We start from the raw sequence: 23,893 nt of genomic DNA, 5'->3' as shown, positions 1-23,893 counted from the left end.
AAACATGCATCAGTTGCAAAATATAATATGAGAACTGTACTCTGGTCCCCAGATCTTTCAGATTGTATGAACTGCCATAAAAAAAAAAAAAAAAAAAAAAAAAAAGAAAAATCTTCTTTCCCCAAATACTTCATATTTCTCAGTTAAGGAGACCACTGATTTTCAGAATATATAAATCTGTACCAGACATAATCCTTCTGAAACTTATATTGATGATTTTGCTGTCTGAAGCAAAAACTGTGGAGAACATGCTATATTTATTTCAACACTTATCATGCATGCAATATCCCTGGTTAAAACTATCCATTCTAATGGGAAAAAACAACAACAACAACAAAAACACCAACACTACAATATACAATTCAACTGCAAACTGGGACATTGGATAGAGGGCATGAATGTGATTACAGACTACATAGAATAAATATTTCTTTGTGTTTCCCTTAAATGCTCCTTTATTTCTACAATTTTATTTTATTTTATATTATTTATACTCCTATGACATAGGAGTAACTGACCATATTTTGCTGTAGTTCTCACCTTTCTAGTAATATTTTGGATATTACATGAGGAAGACAATTTCCCTAGTTCTCACACTTATTTTCCACGGAGAAAACTTACATGTACCTTCTTTCTTTTAAATATGAGGAAATTTAGAGTCACAATACAGGTGGCCTTGTTAACATATTGACCTTGACTCTTTGTTGCCTTAACGCAGAAATATGTGGCTACTGTAAATGCAAGTTAAAATACTGTCCTCCTGGAATGTTTACCTTTTGAACTTATATATGAATTTGACTTAGAAGACGACAAGGTCCAAGTGGAGAGCCAACATCATGATTTCACATAGAAGTCCAATCACTTAATACTTGAAAGTAACTACAATCTTATTTAAAGTGTAAAAAGCTAAAATCTTCAGTATGTTTACTCCTGTGCGAGGACACCAAATAAAATCTCCATTAGCATTCAGGTAATTAACATATATGAATCTGAGGTGCATGAGTTGCACTACTTCAGCCTCACAGTACCGGTGGATAGTGGATTGACACCCAGATTGTATACTGCAGTTTTCCACGTGCTCCACCCTGGCCAAATTCCAAACAAACAGACGCAATGCTGCTCTGGTCAGCCCAGCTCATGGACTCTGCTCGGGCCACCCTTGCCCATCCCTTGCTATTCCCTTCTTTTCTCCTCCCCATGGAGCCCTGTTACTTACACAACCTTTGTGCACAGTGAGGAAACAACCGGAGACAAGCTGTATTCCCCCGTTGTGCTACATCCTGCAAGGAGCTCTTTTCAGCAGACTGTCAGAGCAGAAGAACCTGTGCCTGGTCTGTGGGAGGACTGTTGGTCTTATGCTACATCTCATGCCCACAATGAGGTCAGAGAAGCTCCAGTAGAGGAGGTCAGTCAGCGAGAGACTTTCAATCCTTTAAAGCCTCACTAAAATCCTATGTAAAAGATCTAATAGTAGCAGTAGGATACTTGTTGGTATAAAAATACACAAGATATCATCTGTTAGTACAATGCAGAATCACTGTGAAATCAAGGACATAGACTGCAGCCAAATTCAAATATTTTTCCTCCTATTAGGAAATAATAAAAATGCCTTGGCAAGACGGGTTCAAGCCTTCCGACTTTCTCTTGAAATGCTCGTTCTGGTAAAAGTGTCTTACCAGCAAATACACTTTAATTTCTGTTGGCCTTAGCTTTTGCATACTGTGTGCCTCTTCGCACCTGTGCAAAGGAAAGTAAAAAAGGGTGCTAAACAAGTGCCTGACATTCCACAGGTATAATTATTTTACAAGTATAAAGGAAGTGAAAACAAGTCTGTAGGGGGTGCTTGAAGGTACTTATGATTTTATTAATTTTTTTTAATGTTAGAGATATGTTACAATTTTAGAGTGTTCTGTGCTCACTAGTTAAGTAGGGATATTGTTAGTGCTTGGACTTTTTTCAGAAGTATAGTACCTTACCTGAAATTCCCCCCCTCTCCTCCCTTTTAGAGTCTTTCTTCTCAGTACTTTGGTGTATGGTGGTATTTATGATCTAATTCTCTCTTCCCACAATGCAGTGTAATTCCTGCAGTAGGTACTTAGGAAATATGTCTTGGTTCCTATTCCTATTATTATGCTAGAAAGCAAAGGAAGTAAGCAGCACAAAGCATTTAACCTTTTTGTTTGTTTGTTTCTAGACTATGCTACCAATATACGCTGGTTAACTTATTTTTGTAATGGAAAGGTATATATTTGTAGACACATTACCAGCTTTGTAAACAGACTTCTGGGATTAATGTTTTTTTTTTTTTTTTTGTTTTTTTTTTTTTTTTTTTTTTTAGTTCTAGGTAGAATGTACAGCAGACTAATACCCAAATGAGGATGAATTTTACAGGACCTAAGAAAGCATTCCTACAAAAGTTGAGCTTTATACAGCAGACATTTGAATCCCCCCCCGCCCACACACACACTTTTTAAAGGTGCATTTAGTATTAAAACATGGCTTTTCATTAGCAGACCTCAGATAATACCCACAAAAGGAACTGATTTAGATTTACTTTCTGTTCCTTTAAAATACTGAACACCAAACAAAGCTCAGTTGGTAATGGCTCACCTTTGGGTTGATCATAAGTCTTAGCTGAACATTTTGGTCTACATGAGTACCTAGGTAATACATTTCTTTCTTCATCTGAATACAGGTTTTGTTATGTCTAATACCTCAGCTCCTGCAGCTGCTTTCATTATGCAAGTAAAAGATCTCTTATACAGAGCCACCTATTTTCACCAAATATGCACAAACTAAGTTGGTTTTGAAATTTCCATTCTTTGGTGAAAACTAACTGAAATTGGCCAACAAGCTGGCTACCATTTCCCTCCCCCCGATGATGGTGAAAGAATGGATGATAGATGTGTGTGACTGCAAAAACAGTTTTCCTTAAGAAACGGCTTTAAAAAAAAAAACAGAACACCAACTTTTCAGGTCACATGTTGAAGCTTTGTACAATTGAGGGTTTGAGATGTGCTAAATCTTACATGCTCTGTACAGCACTATTCACTTGGAGAGAACTAATCACTCAAATTGCATAAAGCTAAGTGCTTGTTTAAATCCTCACATGACTGATGACTAATGTTCAGTATTTAAAATTCTGTCCAAAGACAGAAGAACCGATTGTTTCATTTGAGCAGTCAACTTTCACAGTAATCACAGTAATCTAAATCTCTATTGTTTAAAATACCTAAGAAGCGTGACCTCGCTTAATTGATAGCTTCGGCTTTTGTCCTTCTGGAGAATTTTGCATACTGAATACAAACTGTAGAAGAAAAGTATTACAGCCTGAAAATGACTTAAATTCTGTGTTTTATGACATAGTGAGAAGGAAAACGGAGATAAAAGGTCAATTTGACAATGCTCTGTGTGCTTGGATCCCTGAATGTAAGCAGAACTCTGATTTTAGACGTAATGGTTGGTGAGTATTTATGAGGGTACGAAGAACTGCCTGGACGTGACTCAGCGTGTGATGTGACTGCAGTGTACAAAGTTTAATGGTTTATGTTCTCCAGCATTTTAACAGATTTGGAGGACTAATAACGCTGCTTTTGCGTGTGGCTCACACTCGGCGCAGAAAGCGAGTGACTCCACCACACCCCTCCCAGGGCACGGTCTGCGCAGCTCCCCCCGGGGACAAATCCTCTCTGAACTGAGCGTTCTCACAAAGGAATTTTGTTTCTATTTCATATTTATTAAAAAAAAAAAACACCAGCGCCCCCCTCCCCTCCCCCCCCAATGGCTGCCGTAAAGCACAGCCTGGCGGAGGCTTGGCGTTGCGTCGCGCGGCCGGAAGCGCGGCGCGCTTTGCGGCGGGGCCGCCCCTGAGGCGCGGCCGGGCGGCCCCGTGCGCCCTTTCCGCCGCGCCGCCGCCGAGGCAGGGTGAGCGCTGCCGGCTCCCCCCGCCGCCGGGCCCCGCTGTCCCCCCCCCGCTCCCCACAGCGCTAACCCCGCGCCCCTCTCTCTTGCAGGAGTCATCATGCCAGCCAAGGGGCCCCTGCAGAGCGTCCAGGTCTTCGGGAGGAAGGTGAGGGCCGCCCCCGCCGCCTCCCCCCCAGGACTAGGCCGCGGCCTCCGGGTGCTCGGCGCCCACCCGGGCCCTGCTTCGGGGTGGCGGAGCCCGGTGCGGTCCCGGGGGTGGTGCCCTGGAGCTGCCGTGCGGCAGGGTCGGCGCTGGAGAGGCCTGCTCAGCATCCACGTGTTGTGGGGCGGCGGGCCTGCCGGAGATGGTGCCGCCAGGGAGCAGGCCCGGCCCCGCCGGTTCAGGGAGCCTCATGGGGGCTCCCCGTAGAAGGGCCCCGATCATCTGCTGTGGTGCCCGGGAGTCGTGTTAAATAGATTGGGAAATAAAGCTTGCGCTGGGGGTTCCCATCGCCCCACAAGTCGTAGGTAGCAAGCTTTTATGAAGAATTAGGCCACAAAATTGCCGTTTTGATGAACGGATTGGGTATTTCTCCCACACTCAGATAAATATAATATTGTTAAGATGGTGCTGTAATACTCTAATATGTTGGAACGTTAGAAATGGTACTATCTTGTTTTTTGAGGGGTGCTAATATTCAGCACGAAACTAAAGATTTTAGATTGTTAAAGTTTCAGAAGATTTCACTTTATGTTGCTATTGTGAAAAATGAACTGCTTCAGTAACATGTGTTTGGACTTCTAGAAAACAGCAACTGCTGTTGCCCACTGCAAAAGAGGAAATGGCCTCATTAAGGTGAATGGAAGACCTCTGGAAATGATTGAGCCCAGAACTCTGCAGTATAAAGTAAGCATCCGCCTAGCCTCCCTACCTGCTTGGATATTAAAATACCTGTATTCACTTAATCACTTGAGGATGGAAGAGTTGATTGCCTTATTGACAGTACTAAATATTTTTTGTGTGTAGAAATATAAACACTGCAGAAAACGCAGAAAACTCCTGTCATAATTATGGTGTTGGTAGAGGGATTCTTGCTTAATTGGGTTAACATACCTTATTTACACTGTATAAGGTGACTTAACTTTGATACGTGCAAACATCCATATGTACACACAAAGAGTCTCAAGTGAGCATGAATGATACGAAGTGCTGTGGAACAAAATTATGTAAAATCAGTTACCATGCGTTTTGTTGTCAGAAGTATTTTCAGGAGATAATCAATTTTTTACATTGAAACAGGAAACTTCAAAGCTTCCTGTTCAAAAGATTCGTTAAAACTTAATAAAACGGTTGGTTGGCCTTTTCACAGAATCACAGAATTGTCTAGGTTGGAAGAGACCTCACATCATCGAGTCCAACCTTTTGAAACTTAAATAAAAAACCCAACAACTTAGTTTTACAGTAGTATTAGTAGATGTCAAAGAATGCTGCAAGAGATGTACAAGTCCAATTTACATGGGACATGTACTTGTAAAATTAAGGCTCTGCTTTTCAGAATGTTTAGTAACTTCACACTTAGTAAATGTGCTACAAGCTCTAGTCCTTGCAGTCTCTGATCACAAATTAACTTTTTTTATTGTGTTTTGTTTCCTAGCTGCTTGAACCTGTCCTGCTCCTGGGGAAGGAAAGATTTGCTGGTGTTGACATCAGAGTCCGTGTGAAGGGTGGTGGCCACGTAGCGCAAATCTACGGTAAGGCTTTCTGTGGAACCTTCTTTGTGGGATAGAAGAGGTCAAACCGCACATGTGAGAGGCCTGAGTTGAGAGTAGCAGCTTGTGCATCTCGGTTTCACTACTCATACAGTTTTTTGTATGGACATAGTGGTTATATTTTATTTGCAGAGTTGTAACATCTGGAATAAGTTGAACTAAGGACATTTGTGAAATTGTGAGGAGATTTGAGGAATGGATCTTGCATGTTGCATCATGATAATTGGAAGTGTGCCTCTACGCAAAAATTTTTGGAAGGCAGAGAATGGGACTTACCATTAGAAATTGTCTTTAATCCTAAATTTTTAGGTTGTCCAGAATCATCTTTAATCTGACTTGCAGAGCTAGGTGGTGGTTCTTACAGAGTAGATTGAGAACATACCTGCATTAGATAGGGTTGCTCTTTACCTATGATAGATTTGTTTTGCTGTTACAGTTTGGGTGTAGATCAGTGGAGTTGAAGCTGCTTAAAGAGCAGGGACATGTTTCAGTCTCTTAAGTAGATTGCATTAATTTTTCAGAAAATTCAGTTTTTCATCAAAACACGGATCCTAAACAAAATGTTTACAGTAACTCCCATAGCCCTGCTTTGAGGTCTGATGGGTACGTTACAGGCTTGTCTTACAGAGGAAAGCTGACGACTACGCATGCCATCCTGTTGTGCGTTTTGCCTCTTTAGTATTTAAACTCACCAAAAACTTTTATTCTTGCTGAAAATTATAGACATGTTAGAGAGCTGTGTTTTTAAGGATTTGAAAATCATGCCTGGTAGAAGATAAACTGAAGTTTCTAAAGAAGGTGGTCAGGACTGCCCATGTACCTTGGCTAGTTAGCAGTTGTTGAATCAGAAAATGAACTGTGGGTGGCCTCTTGGCACACGTTTCTTCAGATTTGCCAAAATAAAGGTCACATGGAGTATGTGGGAGGGGAGATGAAGGAGGGGAAGGACAATTTGGCAGAGAACAAGACAGCAAGTTTCTCAGATAATTGGCACTTTGTGTTTATTTTGAGTTTTAAATATATTTGCAATCCTTACTGATCCATCTTCTTTCTTAACAGCTATCCGTCAAGCTATTTCCAAAGCATTGGTGGCTTACTATCAAAAATGTGAGTTCGTTAGTTTGTTCGTGAGTTTTGTTTGTTATATTAGCCTTAAGTGGAAATGTATTACTTCTGATAGGTGTGAAAATGCCAAGATTTTGTTCCTTGTGAAGTTTCTAAAACTGAAATCTTTTTTTTTCTAAACAGATGTTGATGAAGCTTCCAAGAAAGAGATCAAGGATATCCTAATCCAGTACGATAGGACTCTGCTGGTTGCAGATCCTCGCCGTTGTGAATCCAAGAAATTTGGAGGACCTGGAGCTCGTGCACGCTACCAGAAGTCTTACCGTTAAAATTGGTCAACAGTTATGTGACAGTCAATAAAAAATAAGAATTTGATAAATTCTGTGTTTATAAATTGTTTTTTTCCTGTATGGGTAGATAGATTTTCAGTTCAGATTGATTCATAAATCCATTGATATTAAAGTAAAATCAGAGGGCTTTCATCAGTTCTCTTTGATCCTTTCATGGTAAGTCTTGATAGACTTCAGGGTCTTGGGAAAGAAGAGCAATTTTCTGCTGTGGATATATTTCAGAACATAAATTACCAGAACATAAAAGGCTTACATCCTTTTTTTTTTTGGGGGGGGGCAGGGTGGCTGGTGGGGTGGGTACATGCAACAGCTTGTTGAAGTGGACTTTGCATTTCTGCTAAGTCTAAACAAATGCGGACCTTTTCAGGGTTCTGAATGGTCCTGGTGTTACGAGGGGAGATGAGTACCATGTGAAAATGTCTGTTAAAGCCTAGTTGCAGACAGCATGCAATGTGTAGGAGTGGGTCTGACTCCTAGCTGGTAATGCATATCTTACATGATCTTAGTATGCCATTCTAGAGTAATACTGCATTAAGTATCTCTGAATGCTTTGGGGTTGGCACTTAGTGTTCTTGCAAAGGAATTTTATTGCCATTATATATTAATGTGAAATAACCACTTTTTTAAAGTCCCTAATGTGGACATGGAATATTAAGTGACAGCACTGCATTTGCACGTACTGCTTATGTTGATGCATGCGTGAGGCAAATAATTCACCACCTTGAGGGCAACTCCCTCATCATAGTCTAAAGTGTATATTCAGACACTATTTTAAAATTCCTATTTAAAGTTTACATCGTCAAAACCAAAGTAATTATATATGTTCATGTATGAAGAGAATGACCTCTTGCCCTACGAGCTGTTACCAGACAGTAAGAGGCAGTTTTCTGGATTAGTATGTCTAAATATAGGAAACTTTTGAAGTAAACACAACTTACTTTCAAAAATAGCTTTTTGTAATTGTAAAACATAAAAAGAGCTTTGTTTTACAAAACACATTGGGGCTCACTTCATCTTTTGGCCATGTTTGCTCATTACAAACACAGGTGGATATAGACATGGAGAACTGTATCTAATGATAATAAAATCCATTTGGTAGCCAGACTGCTCATGTCATGAGCTAGGTGAGGTGATTGAAGTCCTTAGGGAAATACATGTGAAAAATTCAGAGCTGAAAATCTGACAGTAGTTTGGAAGAGCATAACTAGTGTGTGTGTTTATGAAACATAAAATGTTGGAGAAGTTCCAGTTTCCCATCTCTTGAAGCTTTGAGGATTTTCATTTTGGATGTGGTCTGATTAGGAAGAGGAAGAGTTAAGTTCTGAGTAAAACTTGGGATGTGTCAAGGCTGTTGGAAAGGCTAATTCTGTCCCTTGTTGTAAGTGATTGAATGAGACCTTGGAAATGAGCTGACCCCACAGGCATGAAAACAGCCCTATGCTGTTGTTTGCTGTTTGGAAACCAATCTGGAGAGGGACTGGAAGAAACATTGAGGACAAATCAACCAATAGCCTAGCTTCTGCCCTACTGCTCTCTTCTATCTGGATATTTTTTTTTGTCTGCTGTATGCTTGTATGACAATACTGAAATTGTTATATGAGCATCTTGATACTCCAGATTTTTGTCCGGATTTCTATGAAATGTGGTATTTCTTCTCTCACTTAACTTTTTTATTTCAGTGTAAGTCTATACAAAGTTAAACTGACTTCCTTGAGTTGAGTTGGGGAACTGGAGATATAGCATGATATTGTCCTTTTGCTCTAGTTTAGGAAAATGATTATTCATAGATTTTTTTTTTTTTTTATATATATAATCATTGGCACTTGTTATCTTTTTGCCTTTTATGGATAAAGCTTTTATTTAAAGTACTCTCACTGAAGTGTAGTTACTCAGGAGTTAAACGTGTAACTTGAACAAATTCTTTCTGAAAAAGAATTCTCCATCCATCTCTCATTTTAGCTGTCAAGTGTCTGCCACAAAATCCTTCAATTCATGACCTGAATAGAAGTAGAAAACTTATTCAAACCTTTCACACTTTCATTGGAGGGGACTGTTGCCTATTCTATTGCCAATTGAAATACTAGGATTTTTTGTCTTATGCTAAGTGAATGATATATTAAATCCCAGACACTTGCTGTCTCTTTGGCAAGATGAATAGTTTGCTTTCCTCAGTCCCTTCCTTCTGCATCCTCAGTGTGACCCATTTCTTGTCCAGCAAGTTGCTCAGAGTCTGTACCTTGTAAGAGTTGCTCACAAAGTACTCTGGCTCTTGGACTGCTGAGAACTCCAGTGTTCTGACTTGCAGCCTGGCTTTCTAAGGAAAAGATGCTATGTAGGGATAACTTCAAATTTGATTACTGAATTCCCGTGAGTTTTGTGAAAACTGGCATCTTGATAGATGTTAATTAGTTTCAGCTGAGGAAAAATAAGCCTTTTAGTTGTTTGGCTCGTGTGGTGACTGACAAGCAATGGCTCACTCAGGGCTTAGGAAATGTGTACTAGCCTGCCAGTTGGCACATACGTACCTTATGCTGTGGCTTGTCCAAAACTGATTCTTGCTGAGCTCTTAGACCAGTCAGATGCAGGGGAAAAGGGGGGGATACAGAGTTCCTGGGATGTGAAACTCAGGGGCAGGGGAAACGGAATACCCAGTGCCAGTAACCTTAGAGGTGTTTTCACAGTTATGGGGAAACCTGATTTATCAGTTTTCTGCCCACAGAGCAGCTTGTAGCAACTGGGGGGTTTTGTTTTGTTGTTCTTTTATGGAAAGGCTGAAAATAAAGCTTGCATTGCTACTAATATATCCAGAGATGATATCTGTGTGTTATTTCTTCAGACAAAAAGCTCTTAACATAATAAAAATGCTTTCTGAACTGAACTCTGATCCTATGAAAATGCCCTATTAATCCTGGAGGGTGATGTCATTCCCACAAACTTGTTTTTTACATGAGAAATGTTTGCGGAATTGGACTAGTGTCTGCCTGGGTGGTGGAAGGCTGGAGATCTTTATTCTAAATGGTTGTTGGCCGATTAACCACTAGAGGGCTTAACTTCATTGCAGAAGGGTAATTAACATGAAGTTTTAAACTGTGGGAATATGTAAGGAGAAAACATTTTCATAAAAATCTTCCTTCCCCTTTTCCCTTTTCTTCTTTCCCCCTTTCCCTCCCTTTTCCTGATGTCAGTCAAGCTCTGATGATTAAGCATTTGCTCTGGCCAAGGACACCCTTCCACAAAGAAATAAAACCAATTTGATTTCAAGCCCCTAGTGAGGTTTTTGAGCAGCTGTGGAGGTAGTTCTTGGAACAGAAGAAATGCCCCTAACCGTATCACCCAGCTCTTTCATGAGCTTCGCTGATATAAATTCTTAGGAAGATCAGGCACACACATTGGAATGTGTCCCCACTTTAATTATTCATTGAAAATACCATTGAATCATAGAATATCACGAGTTGGAAGGGACCCATAAGGATCATCGAGTCCAATTCCTGGCACCACACAGGTCTACCCAAAAATTCAAACCATGTGTCTAAGTGCACAGTCCAAACGCTTCTTAAACTCTGACAGGCTTGGTGCAGTGACTGCTTCCCTGGGGAGCCTGTTCCAGTGTGTGACAACCCTCTCAGTGAAGAACCTCTTCCTGATGTCTAGCCTAAACCTCCCCTGTCACAGCTTGACAGTATTCCCGTGGGTCCTATCACTGGTGACTAAAGAGAATAGATCGGCGCCTGCCCCTTCACTCCCTTTCGTGAAGAATCTGTAGGCTGCGATGAGGCCTCCTCTCAGCCTCCTCTTTTCCAGGCAGAACAGGCCCAGTGACCTCAGTCTTCTCATACATCTTCCCCTTTAGGCCCTTCACCATCTTTGTAGCCCTTCTCTGGATGCTCTCTAATAATTTTACATCCTTTTTGTACTTTGGTGCCCCAAACTGCACACAGTGCTCAATTATCACTTCAATTAAGGCTGGAGTGTGAGCTCTAAAAAGTACCATGTTTTGTTACTGATGATAATGGATCCAAATCCAAAACAGGGCAAGCTTGAACCCAAGATAACTGAAGGCTGTTATTTCTTCAGCCGTTATTTATAATCATGATAAAATGTATAAGCTGTATATAAAATTAAGTCATCTCAAATGTTATGTTGGAAAATCTTGAGCAAATTTGTTTTGATGGTAATAAGCAAATATTAGTGTTGAAAACTTCTGACTTAATTTTGAAAGAAAAATCTATAACTTGAAAAATGACACCAGATTTTTTTAAGTGTAGGCCAACGTGTGTTCTGTACTGTGTACTTTTTCTCACCAAAGTGATTATTTTCTAAGGTATTGTTTCTGATCACATTGTCCAGAAGTCCCAATCTGCGAGTATTCCACTACTTGTGTAGATAATTTGTCATTGCTTGAATATAATTTGATTCTTTTTTCCTTTTCTTTTTCTTTTTCTTTTTTCTTTTCTTTTTCTTTTTCTTTTTCTTTTTCTTTTTCTTTTTCTTTTTCTTTTTCTTTTTCTTTTTCTTTTTCTTTTTCTTTTTCTTTTTCTTTTTCTTTTTTTTTTTTTTTTTTTCTCTCTTAATATAGTTCTATGAGCTACAGTTCAGTATACTTGGATGAATAATTCTTTTTCCTTATTAGCTAATGTCCTTCATGTGCTTGGGACTGTGCTATTTCCTACCCTGCCTTGAGCAGAGATATCCAGACCTAATGAAACCTATTGCTCTAACTCTTAAAAAGACCCTTTACAGCTGCAGAGGCTTGTTCTACTTTTAAGACATTAGAAGTCAAACAACAACGAAATACTAACACTGTATATTACCTCAACTTTACTATAGAAAAATTGAAATCAAACAAACAAACAATCATTTTAATGGCTTCTGTTAAATTAAAAGAGTTAATTTATATTAATGGAAAGTTTTATTATTTTTGATGCCACATATGAAACACGGTGTGAAATATCATCTTGAGGAGTGGAAGAATCCCAGATCAGATTTCTTACAAGAGTTTGAAATGTTTTCTACATCAGACATAGCTTCAGAGGAAAATAACTCAGAGACTGGTAATGGAAATTGGAAACTCTAATGCTGTATTGGGTTCATCTCAGCTTGACAGCAACCTCAAGGCATCATCCTCTAACAGGAGATTTATGAGAGCATGAAATGTTGATTAGCCCCTGCCACCTCCTACAGGGTAGGTGCCCCCATTAAATGTTTGCAATCTGTGACTATGACTACATTAGTGTGTTAATTTGGATAAGGAGCTCAATCCTTTTACTTCAGTCTGCAGACTGGAGTGGTTTGGGATCTTGTGGAGCAGAATAAAATAAGCTGGAAAATGCAGACTGGCTGCATATTCAGTGAGTGGGAGCAGCCTGGAATTAGTCAAAAGTAAAAACAAGGCAAAAATCTCCTTGAAATGTGAATTGTGTAAGTAAGTTTCCTTTAGGATTTACAGAATAATGAAACACAAGATGGACAGATAACCCATTTCAATGGCTGTTTGGTAAATATTTTGTGCATGTATGTATTTGTAGAAAACTGCATCCAGATTCACTTAAATACAGTCAGTAATAAAACTTAAGAAATAGTGGAACTATAGTGTACTGCAATAAATTATATCAGTTTGCAATAATTGTCCTTAGGCCACCAGTGATCCTAAACCTGCATGGGTACTGCTGTGTGGACTTGTCTTTGACTATGGTTGAAAAGGTTGTGTGTTTTCCTTTGCCCTCTCTTCCAGTCCATCAGGGGAGAGGGGAAGAGAAAGGGCTAAAAGAGCTGATGGGAGAAATTTGTACCTGAGAGAGACACAAAACTTCTGAATTTTATTTTGTTCCACAACCACCTTGTGCAGAATGCTCCCAGCATCCTACAAAGTGCTAGGAGGAATGAAGTATAAGGCAAAAGATAGGCTTTGCAAATGAAAGTGAATTGCAGTAATTTCAATTACCGTTATATGTGTCATTAAAACTGCACTTTTTAATGATTCTATTAATGTTTAGAGTAAAGTGGGTAAGGTTTTTCCATTTTAATATATGTTCATGTTAAATTTTGTTTAAGTTACACTTTTCCATTTTAATGAAAATTAGAAACAAAGCCCCTTGGCTCCGTTGACTTCTTTCTCCTTTTTGGTAGTATGAAAATTTCCAAACAAGTTTTTTAATGAAAGTGAAGTACAATTATCTTCTGGGAATTTTTATTTTGTGACAGGAGCAAACTATATACAAGAATGTATCTCAAATATTCTTAAGAATCCAAATGTGTTGTTTGATGGAATTTTGTGTCTCTCCTTTTGGAACAGATGAGGAACATTCATATGTTAATCTCTGAAATAATCTGGTTATATTTTATGCATTAACATAACTGGAGGTTCTTGCTAAATTTTTTCACTATAAGAAGCAAAGGGCAGAGATCAACGCAACCTGCAAAGCACACAAAGGTGTAATGACAACTGAAGGATCTCTCAAACCATCATGACATGGCAAAATTTCTTTCTGTCATTGTTTTCTGTGTTATAAAGGGCCAATTGAGCTCAACAGAGGAGTAATACTTGCAGGTCTAGCGAAAGTGTAACTAATACAGACTCTGCTGAGGAGTTACCATGCATTACTAATGAGAGACATGCAGCCGGAAAGTTGTATGCAACATTTGCAAAGCTCCTGAAGCTGTATGTATCTACCAAGCTTGATGTCTTCTTTTTTCCTTTTTTGCGTTGTATTATTTCAAATAATGCATCCAACTGTTTATCTTTGAAAGGATTTAAACACACTGTAGGAATACGTAGTTATAAGATGCCATCATAATCAAAGCCATCAATTTGGATAAATTTCCTATTACCAAATTATACTGAAATGAACATTGTGGGAAAGCTGAATTTAATGATACCGTGGAGTATATTTTTGCTTCATTCACTGCTGTCCTCTTTGCAAGGTAAGAACTTTATTCCATTTCTGAAGAAATACTAACTTTTAAAATGAGTTCTCTAAATATTTTATTAATACAGCTCCTTCTTTTTCTATCATTATCAAACAATATTTTTAACCCTTCTTGGAATTCATGAAAGAATAACATAGGTTAAATAATCCATTTTACATATCTCCTTTCTCTCTGACAGGTGTTGAAGCTAAAATATAGCTCTTATTTTTTAAAAAGACACATTTTCTATGTCTGAATTTTGTTACAAAATAATTATAAAGGAACTATGTTTAAGTTTCTTTTATTTCTTGCCACTACTGTCAGATGAGTAAGCAGGTAATGAATTTCAACGAGGTATGACTTTATTTCATCAGACTGCACCTGCACTTTGTTTAAGCATTTTTGGAATGCTAGAATAAATAATTGCTCTTCTGGTTATAGAAACAATCCTATTTTTAACTGGTATATTCACTTCAGATGGGTCTTGCAGATAGTTTCTTTGCAGCCATTATGAAGATTTCTAAGATAATCTGAGAAAGAGTGTAACCTGATTACAATTGAATTTTGCAAGTAATATTCAGAAAATGATTACACCTAACTGCTGAAGGAGCTTGATTCTGGATAGCTCTGAGTATCCCTTGTACTTATAATTACCTTCCGTAATTTTATCAGATTTAGTCTGAGCCCCTGAACAACTAAGAACTCTTCTCTCTTTTTGGTGGTAGTATTTACCAGAGTTGAGACCATGGAAAACTGGGGTTGATAAGCCCTTGAAAGAATCAAGCTATCAGGAAGGAAAGCGTCTGTTGCTAGGTCCCTTAGGAAGAGAAAAAAGTTTATGTAAAAGTGCTCTGGAAAACTCAGGATCATTAGCTATTTTTTAAAGAATAAATTTCAGTAGTGTTGTTTGCCAAATGCAGAGTGAGTTTGTAGAAAAACATTTAACTTAATGACTTTTTAATCTACAGGATCTTATTGCAAGCTTTCTCTTTTGAGAAGAACTTCAAGGTAAGTTTTTATTCCATATTTGTCAAGTTCTACAAATAAAACAAAAACATATAAGACTTATCTGATATAGCATAAGTTAGAAAGTAAAATATAGCCTTGAATTTGACATGTAAGATGTCAAGTACATGTGCATTGGATGTAAAACACACTTTCAGAATGTTTACATCTCTTTTCAAAGAATTTACACAACAGGCATGGATCCTCTATTTGAAAAATGAAGGCACTTATGAAAAATGATACTTCTATGGTCTCAAGAAAGCTTAGTGGAATAATGGAATGAAACCAGGATGAGATCATTATTTTATGTCTGGAAAAATACATTAAATGAGTATCCTTCTACAATTTTAATTGCATGATAAAATCCTAGCTGCTATTTGAAGCACAGAAAACTAAGTGCTATACAGCCATAAAATAAACATTTTCAATACAAGTTTTCATGTAGAAGCTGAAATCCAAACAAAACCCAAACTAGGGAATGTTCCTGATCCCATTGAATTAAATGGGAACTATGCCATCAATTTTAGTAGAAGTGTCCAGTTGGACATAGCTTTGGATGTCTAGTGACCTCTGTATCTAGTGAGCACACATGCATATCAAATGATATGCCACCTTGGACTGTTGATAAAACTAAGTATGTTTTATAGCCTGTTGCCCTTGTTTCTAAACTTAATTGCAAATTTAAGTCAGCTATAGCTGGCAAGCCATCTTTTGCTATTTAAAGCCCTATCGCAATATATTCAAATCATACTTGGGGGAACTTGCTGCCACACACACTGCCAGGTACCTATGAAACTGCTTTGCAATTTTGTATCCTGTCATAAAAGCTTATTTTGCCTGCTTACCTCTCCCTCATAAGACCTATGTACCTCCCTAATAAAGCATCCCATGTTTGAGAGCAGAGATTGGAGCACTATTGAATTCTGTAAAATGAGACCATGAAAAAAAATCACCATTTTAAATGTTAAGCCAAGAAAGACCTCTTTGATAAAGTGATGGTAATCAGAGAGAAACGCTTCTCTCTTGGGAGCTGCTTATTCAGGCTGTTCCAGGGACCTTTGATTAAACAGGTTCCTTTTTGTTTTCTTCCAGAAATGAGTTTAATGCAACTCGACAGAAAAGAGATCTCTTAACAGCAGAGGTAGGTTATACCTCTGAAAGGGGGATGGTGGGGAAAGCCTCCCCCTTTTCTGCTCTGGGGCTTTGCTGATGTTACAATGGGGCCTTTGTAAGGAGCAAGGCTGTGGTAACAGGAGGACAGTGAGGAGGAGCTGCTGTTCCCTACCTGCTCACCTCCAGCCAAGACCCATGGCCTCACACATTCATTTGTTCTTGGCGAAACGCTCTCTGAATCACCCACCCTGATAGACCGACTGACGCATACCATGGGAAATAACACCGTGGTTCTTCTGCCTTTTGTGAAGGCAAACAGAAAGCCCTAGAAAGCTGTTGGTGTTTGATGCAAAGCACAATGATGGCTGTAGACAAGGAGCCTGCATGTGGTGTGGTGATGGTGGCAGTTCCAGCCCAGGCCCGGGTCCTACCACTGCAGCCTAAGGTCTGTCCCTCCTCACTCCACGCTCTGTACTGCTGCCTTATGCTGCACAAAGGTGATGTTTGACTAAAATTTAGTAGTATAAGGGGAAACTCATTCCCCTGTGGGTAGACATCTTGGGCTACAGAGCCCAAGCAGCTGTTATAGCCCTCTTCTACAGGGGCAGGCATGGAGCCCAAAGACTCTTCTCAGGGTCTTGCAGGCAGGCTGCAACAGAACCACAAATCATTTTCTCTATGTCCCTTGGAGAATTTTGTGTCTCCTCACCAAGTTAGAAGGTAGCCAGTATGAAATATAACACTGAGGTGAGTCATACCTCTTCTCCTCACTAGGAAGACACCTTCTGAGGGAAATGGGCTCTGGGAACTGATGGTGGTCCAGAGGTGTGCTCAATAGGAGAGCAAATAAGTTCTATCTCCCCAAAACAGCACAAAAGCAAAAAGCTTCTTTGCTGAGAGGCCTGGCTCAGGGTAACCAAGAGAGAATATGAAGAGGGGTGTTTTTGTGCAGGGGTGGTGGGGAACATCTCTGGCTAATGATGGACCCTGGAACAGCTTTCTGGTGAGCTGGTGAAGTCCATTTCAGATTGATTTTAGACAAATTGTGCTACTTGGGTGCATCAAAGTATTTCCAGTTGGAGGAGGGAAGTATTTATGTCACTGCATGAGGCATTGGTGGGACTTCACCTGAACCATTTACTGTACTGTTGTGTTTATGCCAAGATCCATTAGTTTAAGCTCCAGACATGGAGAAGTACTAGCAGAAGGAGTGAAGAAAGAGTATCTTGCAAATGAAGACTTAAACAAGTTGCTTTGCTCTGTTGTACTGCTGAAGGCTGGTGTTAGACGTGTGGGGAGCATGGAAGGGTAACTGCTTTCTTGTAATACAGCAGAGAGGGAATTTTTAAAAAACAAAGCAACAAAACAAAGCAGGAATGAAGAGCTATTTAAGAAAAAGGGCTAAGCTTTGTAAAACAAAAAGATTTTAAATGACCACGAATAAATGTACAGGGGAAATATTTAACTGCCCAGCACTTCATCCTGGTAAACTTCCCAACCGTACTTGTCGGGGCAAAAACCCCAGAGTGCTTGTCACGTGGAACTTGATTAGTTCTTGGAAGAGATGATGTGACGCGACAAACTGCAATAGCAGAGTGTTGGGTCAGATCCAGGACTTCCTTACAGTCCCAAGTCCCCCTGTTCCTATACAAGACAGGATGCAGATCAGGCAGATCTCTTCTCTCTCACCCCCCTCCCCCCCCCCCCCCCTTTTTTTGTTTGAGACCAGCTTAAATGAGTTCTGAAGGATCTCAAGGGGGATGTGAAATCCATCACAGTTGAAGTGGCCACAGTTAGATGACTGGGGAGTGGCACAGGGCATGAGTTAGGGGAGAAACATTTGGTATTTGACGGAAGCAAAAAAGGCAAGAGTCTTGTCTGAGCCCTCACTCTTCCTCCCGAATGTAAACACAAATCTCTCCCAGTGGAGCCCTGCTGGTTTGTTGCCTTTGGTGAAGCAGAAAACATGGAGAGGAGGCCAGCAGTGACCCCAGGGCACAGATGTATCCTTCCCTGTCCCCCAGAAACCATGCTTCCCTTCCCCACAGTGCCAGGTGCTGCAGTCACTGCCTTTCCTGCTAGTCTGGGCTGCCAATCACAGCACTTGAGGCCATGCCCTGTGCTGGACCAGCCACAAATCTCTCTCCTGTGCTAAAATAACCCTCAAAGTCCTCACTCAATGCTGCTGCAAGTCCCTGGGCTCATAGTGGTGCATTCATAAAGCAGAAACACACTGATTTTCCTTTTGTGTTTCTGTCAGGTTCGAGCTGCCTCTCCTCGGTCACACCTGCACGGGACCTTGATGCGCAGCCCACCGGGAGGTCAGTGCTGCTCGTCCCAGGAGGAGATGCCCCTGAACACGCTGCCTTCCTGTTACTTTCCCATGTTGCCAGTGGTTTTGTCCCCTAAAAAAAACCCAACACACTAACTCATTACTTCATTTTATCCATGTTAAATAGCATATGGTTCCCACTGAAATTAGACTTTCAAAATAATGATTTATGACCAAATCTGAACAGCTAATTAAGCTAATCCTTTGATTTTTTTTTTTTTTTTTTTAAGTTTATTTCTAGTACAATTTTCTTACTACCACTTTTTCTGTCCTTGTGAGAGGATGTAATTTTGTCTGAGAGGCATGATCTGGTTATGTGTATGTACAGTTGTACCCAGACAATGAGCACAGGGTTACTCCTAGAGGGGTTCAGGCACTGTCCAAACACCTACAGCAGGTCCAAGTTATTTTGCAGAAATGTTTTTTGTATGCAACTGAACTTCAGTATCCTTGGAAAATATGTATGCCTGGGTAGGTGTGTTTTTCCATCTCAATGAATATATATAATTCATAGTTCATAGTTGTAACAGCAAAAAAGTTTTCCACATTAATGCTGTTCTATAAACAGTATTTTTGCCTTGTACTTTCAGGGTATCTGTGCATATTTGGAAAGCAATTCTTAAATGGGAAAAATTCAAAACTAAGCATTCAAAAGTAAGCTTTACTGTAAAGGTCTAGTTTTGTTCCCATTTAGCATCACTAGTAGCTTACAGTGGCTTCCATTAGGTGTGGAAGGGCCTATTTATTTCATTGCCTTCCTGCTTTCTGGAATGTTTTTTAAATCTCTGTAAGCAACTTTGTAAATGTTTGTATCTAGGGTTTTAATTCCTCCCCAACAAGGAAATCAACTATCTGCAAACCCTGAGATTTGAAATTTCCTTTCTCCTTCACTTTTGGGGAACTATGATTTAGACCCACCTCAGTGAATGGTTAGTAGACAGTGAAGTCTTAGCGTCCAAGCAGACCACATAACTCATTAATGAAACTGCATTTAGAAACAATTACTAATTATAACATAAAACAAGCCATTCCCATGGAATCTTAAGTCTCTGACTCCAGTCACCTCTTAAGCAGAAATAACCTTTTAAAAGTTTTAGCATGCGTGGAGGGTTATTTTTATCTGTTTTTGACTTTGTAAATTATGCATTCCAGACTGTTCATAAGCTGAATATACCCTTTGCTGTAAAGCCTTGGAGGGAGGAGTTGAACATATGCATAAATTGTGCTGAATTTGGACAATTAGAATAATCTGTGTCCTGTGTATTTCAAGATCAGGAGGACTGGGATTTGGTTTCTTTACATGGGAACTTGACCTTTTGTTTGCTGGGAGGAGGTTGACCTTTTGCTCCTTTGTTAGTGTACAAGTCTCAGACCAAAAGAGAACCTTGTCTTTTAACCAAGAAACACAAAGGATAAATTTAAGTAAATGATAAAAACTGGAGATTTTTGTTGGTTAATTTTCTTAGCTAATACAGCTGCTAATGAATTTACAATAAACAAATTTAATGTGGGTCTCAATTTGTTTGCAGAATGCTGTATCTGCTAAAAGGCTGCTGTCCTTGCTTACAGGTTCATGTTCTCCAGAGTGCCTTAATGGAGCAGGTTGCACAGAGGCAGGTGACTGTGATTGTCAGTTATTTCAGGCTCAAGGAAGCAGGTGCCAAATTGGTAAGTCTGGGACCAAAAGAGTCAAGTTTTGGGTTCAAGTAAGATTTAAGAGGAAAGTTTTTAAAACAATATTGTTAACAGCACTTTTATGATTCCTTTGTAGTAGGGATGTTATCCACTAGAAGACAGGGGGGTTAAAATTATATGTTAGGGAAATATACAGAGCACCGTCACAAATGCCTACGTTTTAACATTTGGTGTATGGTGATTCACAGATGCCATAAGAAACAGATCACTGTCTAGTGTGTCAGCGGCTGGCCAGCTTTTTTATAGTTAACTGAACAACTAAAAAGTCACTGCATTTTTCTAGCAGTGACCTACTGCAAATAAAATAATTAACTCTTTCAATGCACTGGTTTCTGGAATCTCCTTTAGCAAGAATCATCTTTCTGGATCTTCAGTAGACTTTAATCTCTTGCTTCTACTTAGAATTAAAATGCCTCTACCAAAGCAAATCCAAAACCTGCAATGATTACATGTGACTAAAACTGCATTCTAAAGATTAAAAAAAAAAAAAAAGAAAGAAAAAAAGTACTGACTTTAAATAAAGTTGAAGAAGTGAGGTTATCTTTCATCCTTGTTGTCCATTTTGTTTATAAGCTCTTATTTCCCTTCTAAGCATTTACTTCAGTGGACACCTTTGCCACCTGTCAATTTTTGAATACCATGCGTGCTTGTTGTAAACTCAGTGTGTTCTTTCCAGTTCCTAACACTGGTAAGGACCGAGATGGGATTTGCAAGTCATGGGGACAGTATCACTTTGAAACATTTGATGGCATCTACTACTACTTTCCGGGAAATTGCTCCTATATTTTTGCAAAAGACTGCGGTACTCCAGAACCCCAGTACACTGTTTGGGTAAGTATGTGAGCATACATTAGAAATAACATACTGCGTATACGTGTATTTCATAAGTAAAGTAAGTAGAGAGAAAATAAATAGATCAAACTGTAGCATTACTTACTTAAATACAAAACTATGCTGCTGGAAAATGTCTAAGCATGTGTGCAGCAACTCAAAACACCGATGAAATGATAATCAGCAGAGTCAGTATATTAAAAATAGTGTTTCTTACTCCCTCTCTCCTAAAAAGGATCTCTGTTCTCTCCTCTCTGGGAAATCCTGTGTAGCAAAATTGGGTCTTAAGGCAGACCTTGGAAACTTCAATAAACTTTAGCTGTCAGATTGTAGAAAAAAATTGAGTTGCCAAGTAAATTGAAAACAGCTGTTACCTGCCTGGTAGCTGGGCACCCAAATGTACCAATCTCCAACTTGCAGCCATTGACATGCAAGGATGTGGAGCTACCTCCCCTGGCCCATGAAAAAGTTTGTCCCTGCTGTGGATTTGTGTTCTAATTTTGGATTACCCCTGTGTCATGCAGAGAAGGTTAACAGCTCAAAAGCCTTCATCTTGACCTATGTATAGGGGGCATTCTTTTTAGTAATTTCCTCAGATTTATGGGTATCCATGGTTAATGATTTTGAGATCAGGCAGAGTTCAAACCTATATCCTCTTTGAAGGAACGTGCCCTAACTACCAGGCTGTAGGTTACTGTGGGCAGAGAACATAAGCTCATTATGGTATTTTTTTCAATGGTTGGGATTTGCTGCTGGTTGGGCAGGGGAGGGGGAACAAGAGAGGTCCTAACTGTAATGCAACCATGGTGGCCACAGTGATCACAGGGGCAAATCTAGGTTCTGATTCCTGCTCCAAGAACAAGTTTTCATTTATAAACATATGATTTCCTGTCCCCCCAAATACTAGCATCTTGAGAAGATTAATCTGCCCTTTCTACTCACTCAGATCATAGGCTGTTTCATCTACCTTCCATTATTTCATTTTAATTCTTTGTATGCAGCTATTATCTCTTAGGAGATTTCAGAAAATGCTATAGCAAACCCCGAGATTATATTAAAAATCTAGAATCTTTATTTCAGTGTATTCCAGTTGCTCTGGAAAGGGAGAAATTACCTTTCAGTTGCTGGAACAAATGCCATACTTTGTTAAAAACTTAAAATGTTTATTCAGAAAAGTCACAAGTAATGCTGAAGCAATACAGTCACAATCAGCTGGGCAGTGGAGAGCTGAAAGTCTTGCCAAGTGCTCACATTATGGTCCTTCTGGTTTTAATAATCCACCTCTCTAGAGCAGAATAAAACAAAAGACCTATTTTGATTTTCCTTGATTGTGTTTCTGTCTTAGGACAGGCTTACATAGAAACCATCTGTCAATACTAGTAACATTTATTATGTCTTTAATTATAACTTTCTTTATACATGTAAAAACCCTAATGCTTTTACTGGCTTGGTTTATTTCACTCAGAGAAGCAGTAACTGTTTTTCACTTCCAGCATTAACTGTCAACCTAGGAAGATTAGTTAGTGTATGTGTGAGTGCTGTATGTGTTTACCAATAAATCTTTTCTACAAAAGTGATAGCTCTAGTTACTAGTTACAGCCCCCATTACTATGCTGGCAAAATGTTTCACAGTTACTCATCTATTTAGCTTCACAGCACTGTCAAGTAAATTGGTAACATGGCTCAAATCCTTCTCGCAGAAAGCTGATGCACATGGTCAGAGGAGTCACGCTTGAGCTGTCTAAACTCTGTCTACATTTTAATTTAGGTAATGGTAGCTAAGATTCACAGCATATCCCCATGCCTCCTCAGTTGTTACTAAAACCAGCACATATGCTTTTGAAGCATAGTAGTCTAGAGCATCACACCAGTTTGGGTATTCCTGCTCCTCTGAGATTAGCATAGCATAGATTAGCGGGAGCTTTGCATAGGCCCTTGGACAAGGTATGTTCTTCAGACTCACCTAAGCTACTGTCAAAGTAATACAAAACTGTGTCGTAGTGATTGACTGGGTAAAGCATACACACAGAAAGTTGGAGACCTGCATTCTTATCATCAGTCAGAGTAAACCTGAACCAATGTTTTTCATGTCCTGAGAGTGCACCCTGGCCAACAAAAGCCCTGTTGTCTCTGGGGATACAGACATTACTACAAGGCAGGAGTCATGCTCTGCCATGGCTGATGACTGGGAATGGAAAGGAAGCCTGACTGCAAAGGTAGCATCCTTTCTGCAAACTATAAAAAGGATGCATGCTGGCATATCATGCCTATTCCAAGTTCTGATAAAACATTATTTTTGTTTTGAGATTACTTCATTGCCATAAATCTGTACGCACGCTAAGATAAGAATTGCACATTTTTCTTTTCTAGAAGTACACATCTGGGATCTGTTTAACACCTCTAGTAGTGGGCAGTCATGGAAATTACATATTGCCAATAGTTGTGAGACCCTATTTTGCAGATCTCTCTCTGTCTGAGTGATGCTTTCTGTGCTGAAACTGGGGAAGCTGATGTCAGATTCAAGGCAACACCCTGACTCACTACCCTATCTATGTACAATGGGGACAGGCAGACTTTGGAAGAGCCTACACTTCTCCAATGACAATGCTGAGAAACTAATGCAAAATGGGTTTTAACAGATGTGTTTATGTTAGATGCCTGCAGTAATCTGTGGGAGCACTCCAAAATCTCAACAAATCCTGAGTGGTTCAGGAGGGCATGCTGGATCAGGTGGTGCCAGTCTCAGCTGGCTCGGAGAATGCTGGCACTATGCTGAGGTTTTGTATTGCACAGTAGTCCTTTCTAGACCTCTAGAAAATGAGCAGTAGGGGTGTCTCAGTGCAAGTAACAAGCTCCTACACTGGCAGTGATAAAACAGCACACTATGGTGTCTATGAAGTTCATCTGTGTAAACTACCTATTT

The 23,893-nt window shown here is 39.6% G+C and overlaps 2 protein-coding genes across 3 annotated transcripts in view; both read left to right on the top strand.

Annotated features, from left to right (window-relative positions):
* Nucleotides 1–1,213: 1,213 nt before the first annotated feature.
* On the top strand, nt 1,214–7,117 carry RPS16 (ribosomal protein S16). Of its 2 annotated transcripts, none has more exons than XM_084527499.1 (6): nt 1,214–1,405; nt 4,014–4,069; nt 4,709–4,810; nt 5,559–5,655; nt 6,733–6,780; nt 6,922–7,117. In XM_084527499.1, the coding sequence occupies exons 2-6, from the start codon at nt 4,022–4,024 to the stop codon at nt 7,065–7,067; spliced, it is 441 nt and encodes a 146-aa protein (XP_084383625.1). In that variant the 5' UTR covers nt 1,214–1,405; nt 4,014–4,021; the 3' UTR covers nt 7,068–7,117. The 2 variants fall into 2 exon arrangements, with proteins under 2 accessions (XP_084383625.1, XP_084383624.1); XM_084527498.1 differs by lacking the exon at nt 1,214–1,405 and adding an exon at nt 3,850–3,924.
* A 9,353-nt stretch (nt 7,118–16,470) lies between these two features.
* Nucleotides 16,471–23,893, top strand: part of OTOGL (otogelin like) — a gene marked incomplete at its 5' end in the record, with an annotated part of 93,788 nt that continues 86,365 nt past the window's right edge. The window contains 5 exon segments of the mRNA XM_084506096.1: nt 16,471–16,557; nt 18,373–18,433; nt 19,035–19,098; nt 19,974–20,150; nt 20,802–20,970. Of these exon segments, the coding sequence (XP_084362222.1) occupies nt 16,471–16,557; nt 18,373–18,433; nt 19,035–19,098; nt 19,974–20,150; nt 20,802–20,970 (558 nt within the window).

Source organism: Aythya ferina, assembly GCF_964211825.1.
Source record: "Aythya ferina genome assembly, chromosome: 1".
Classification (NCBI taxonomy): domain Eukaryota; kingdom Metazoa; phylum Chordata; class Aves; order Anseriformes; family Anatidae; genus Aythya; species Aythya ferina.
This window is presented reverse-complemented; position numbering and strand designations above follow the sequence as displayed.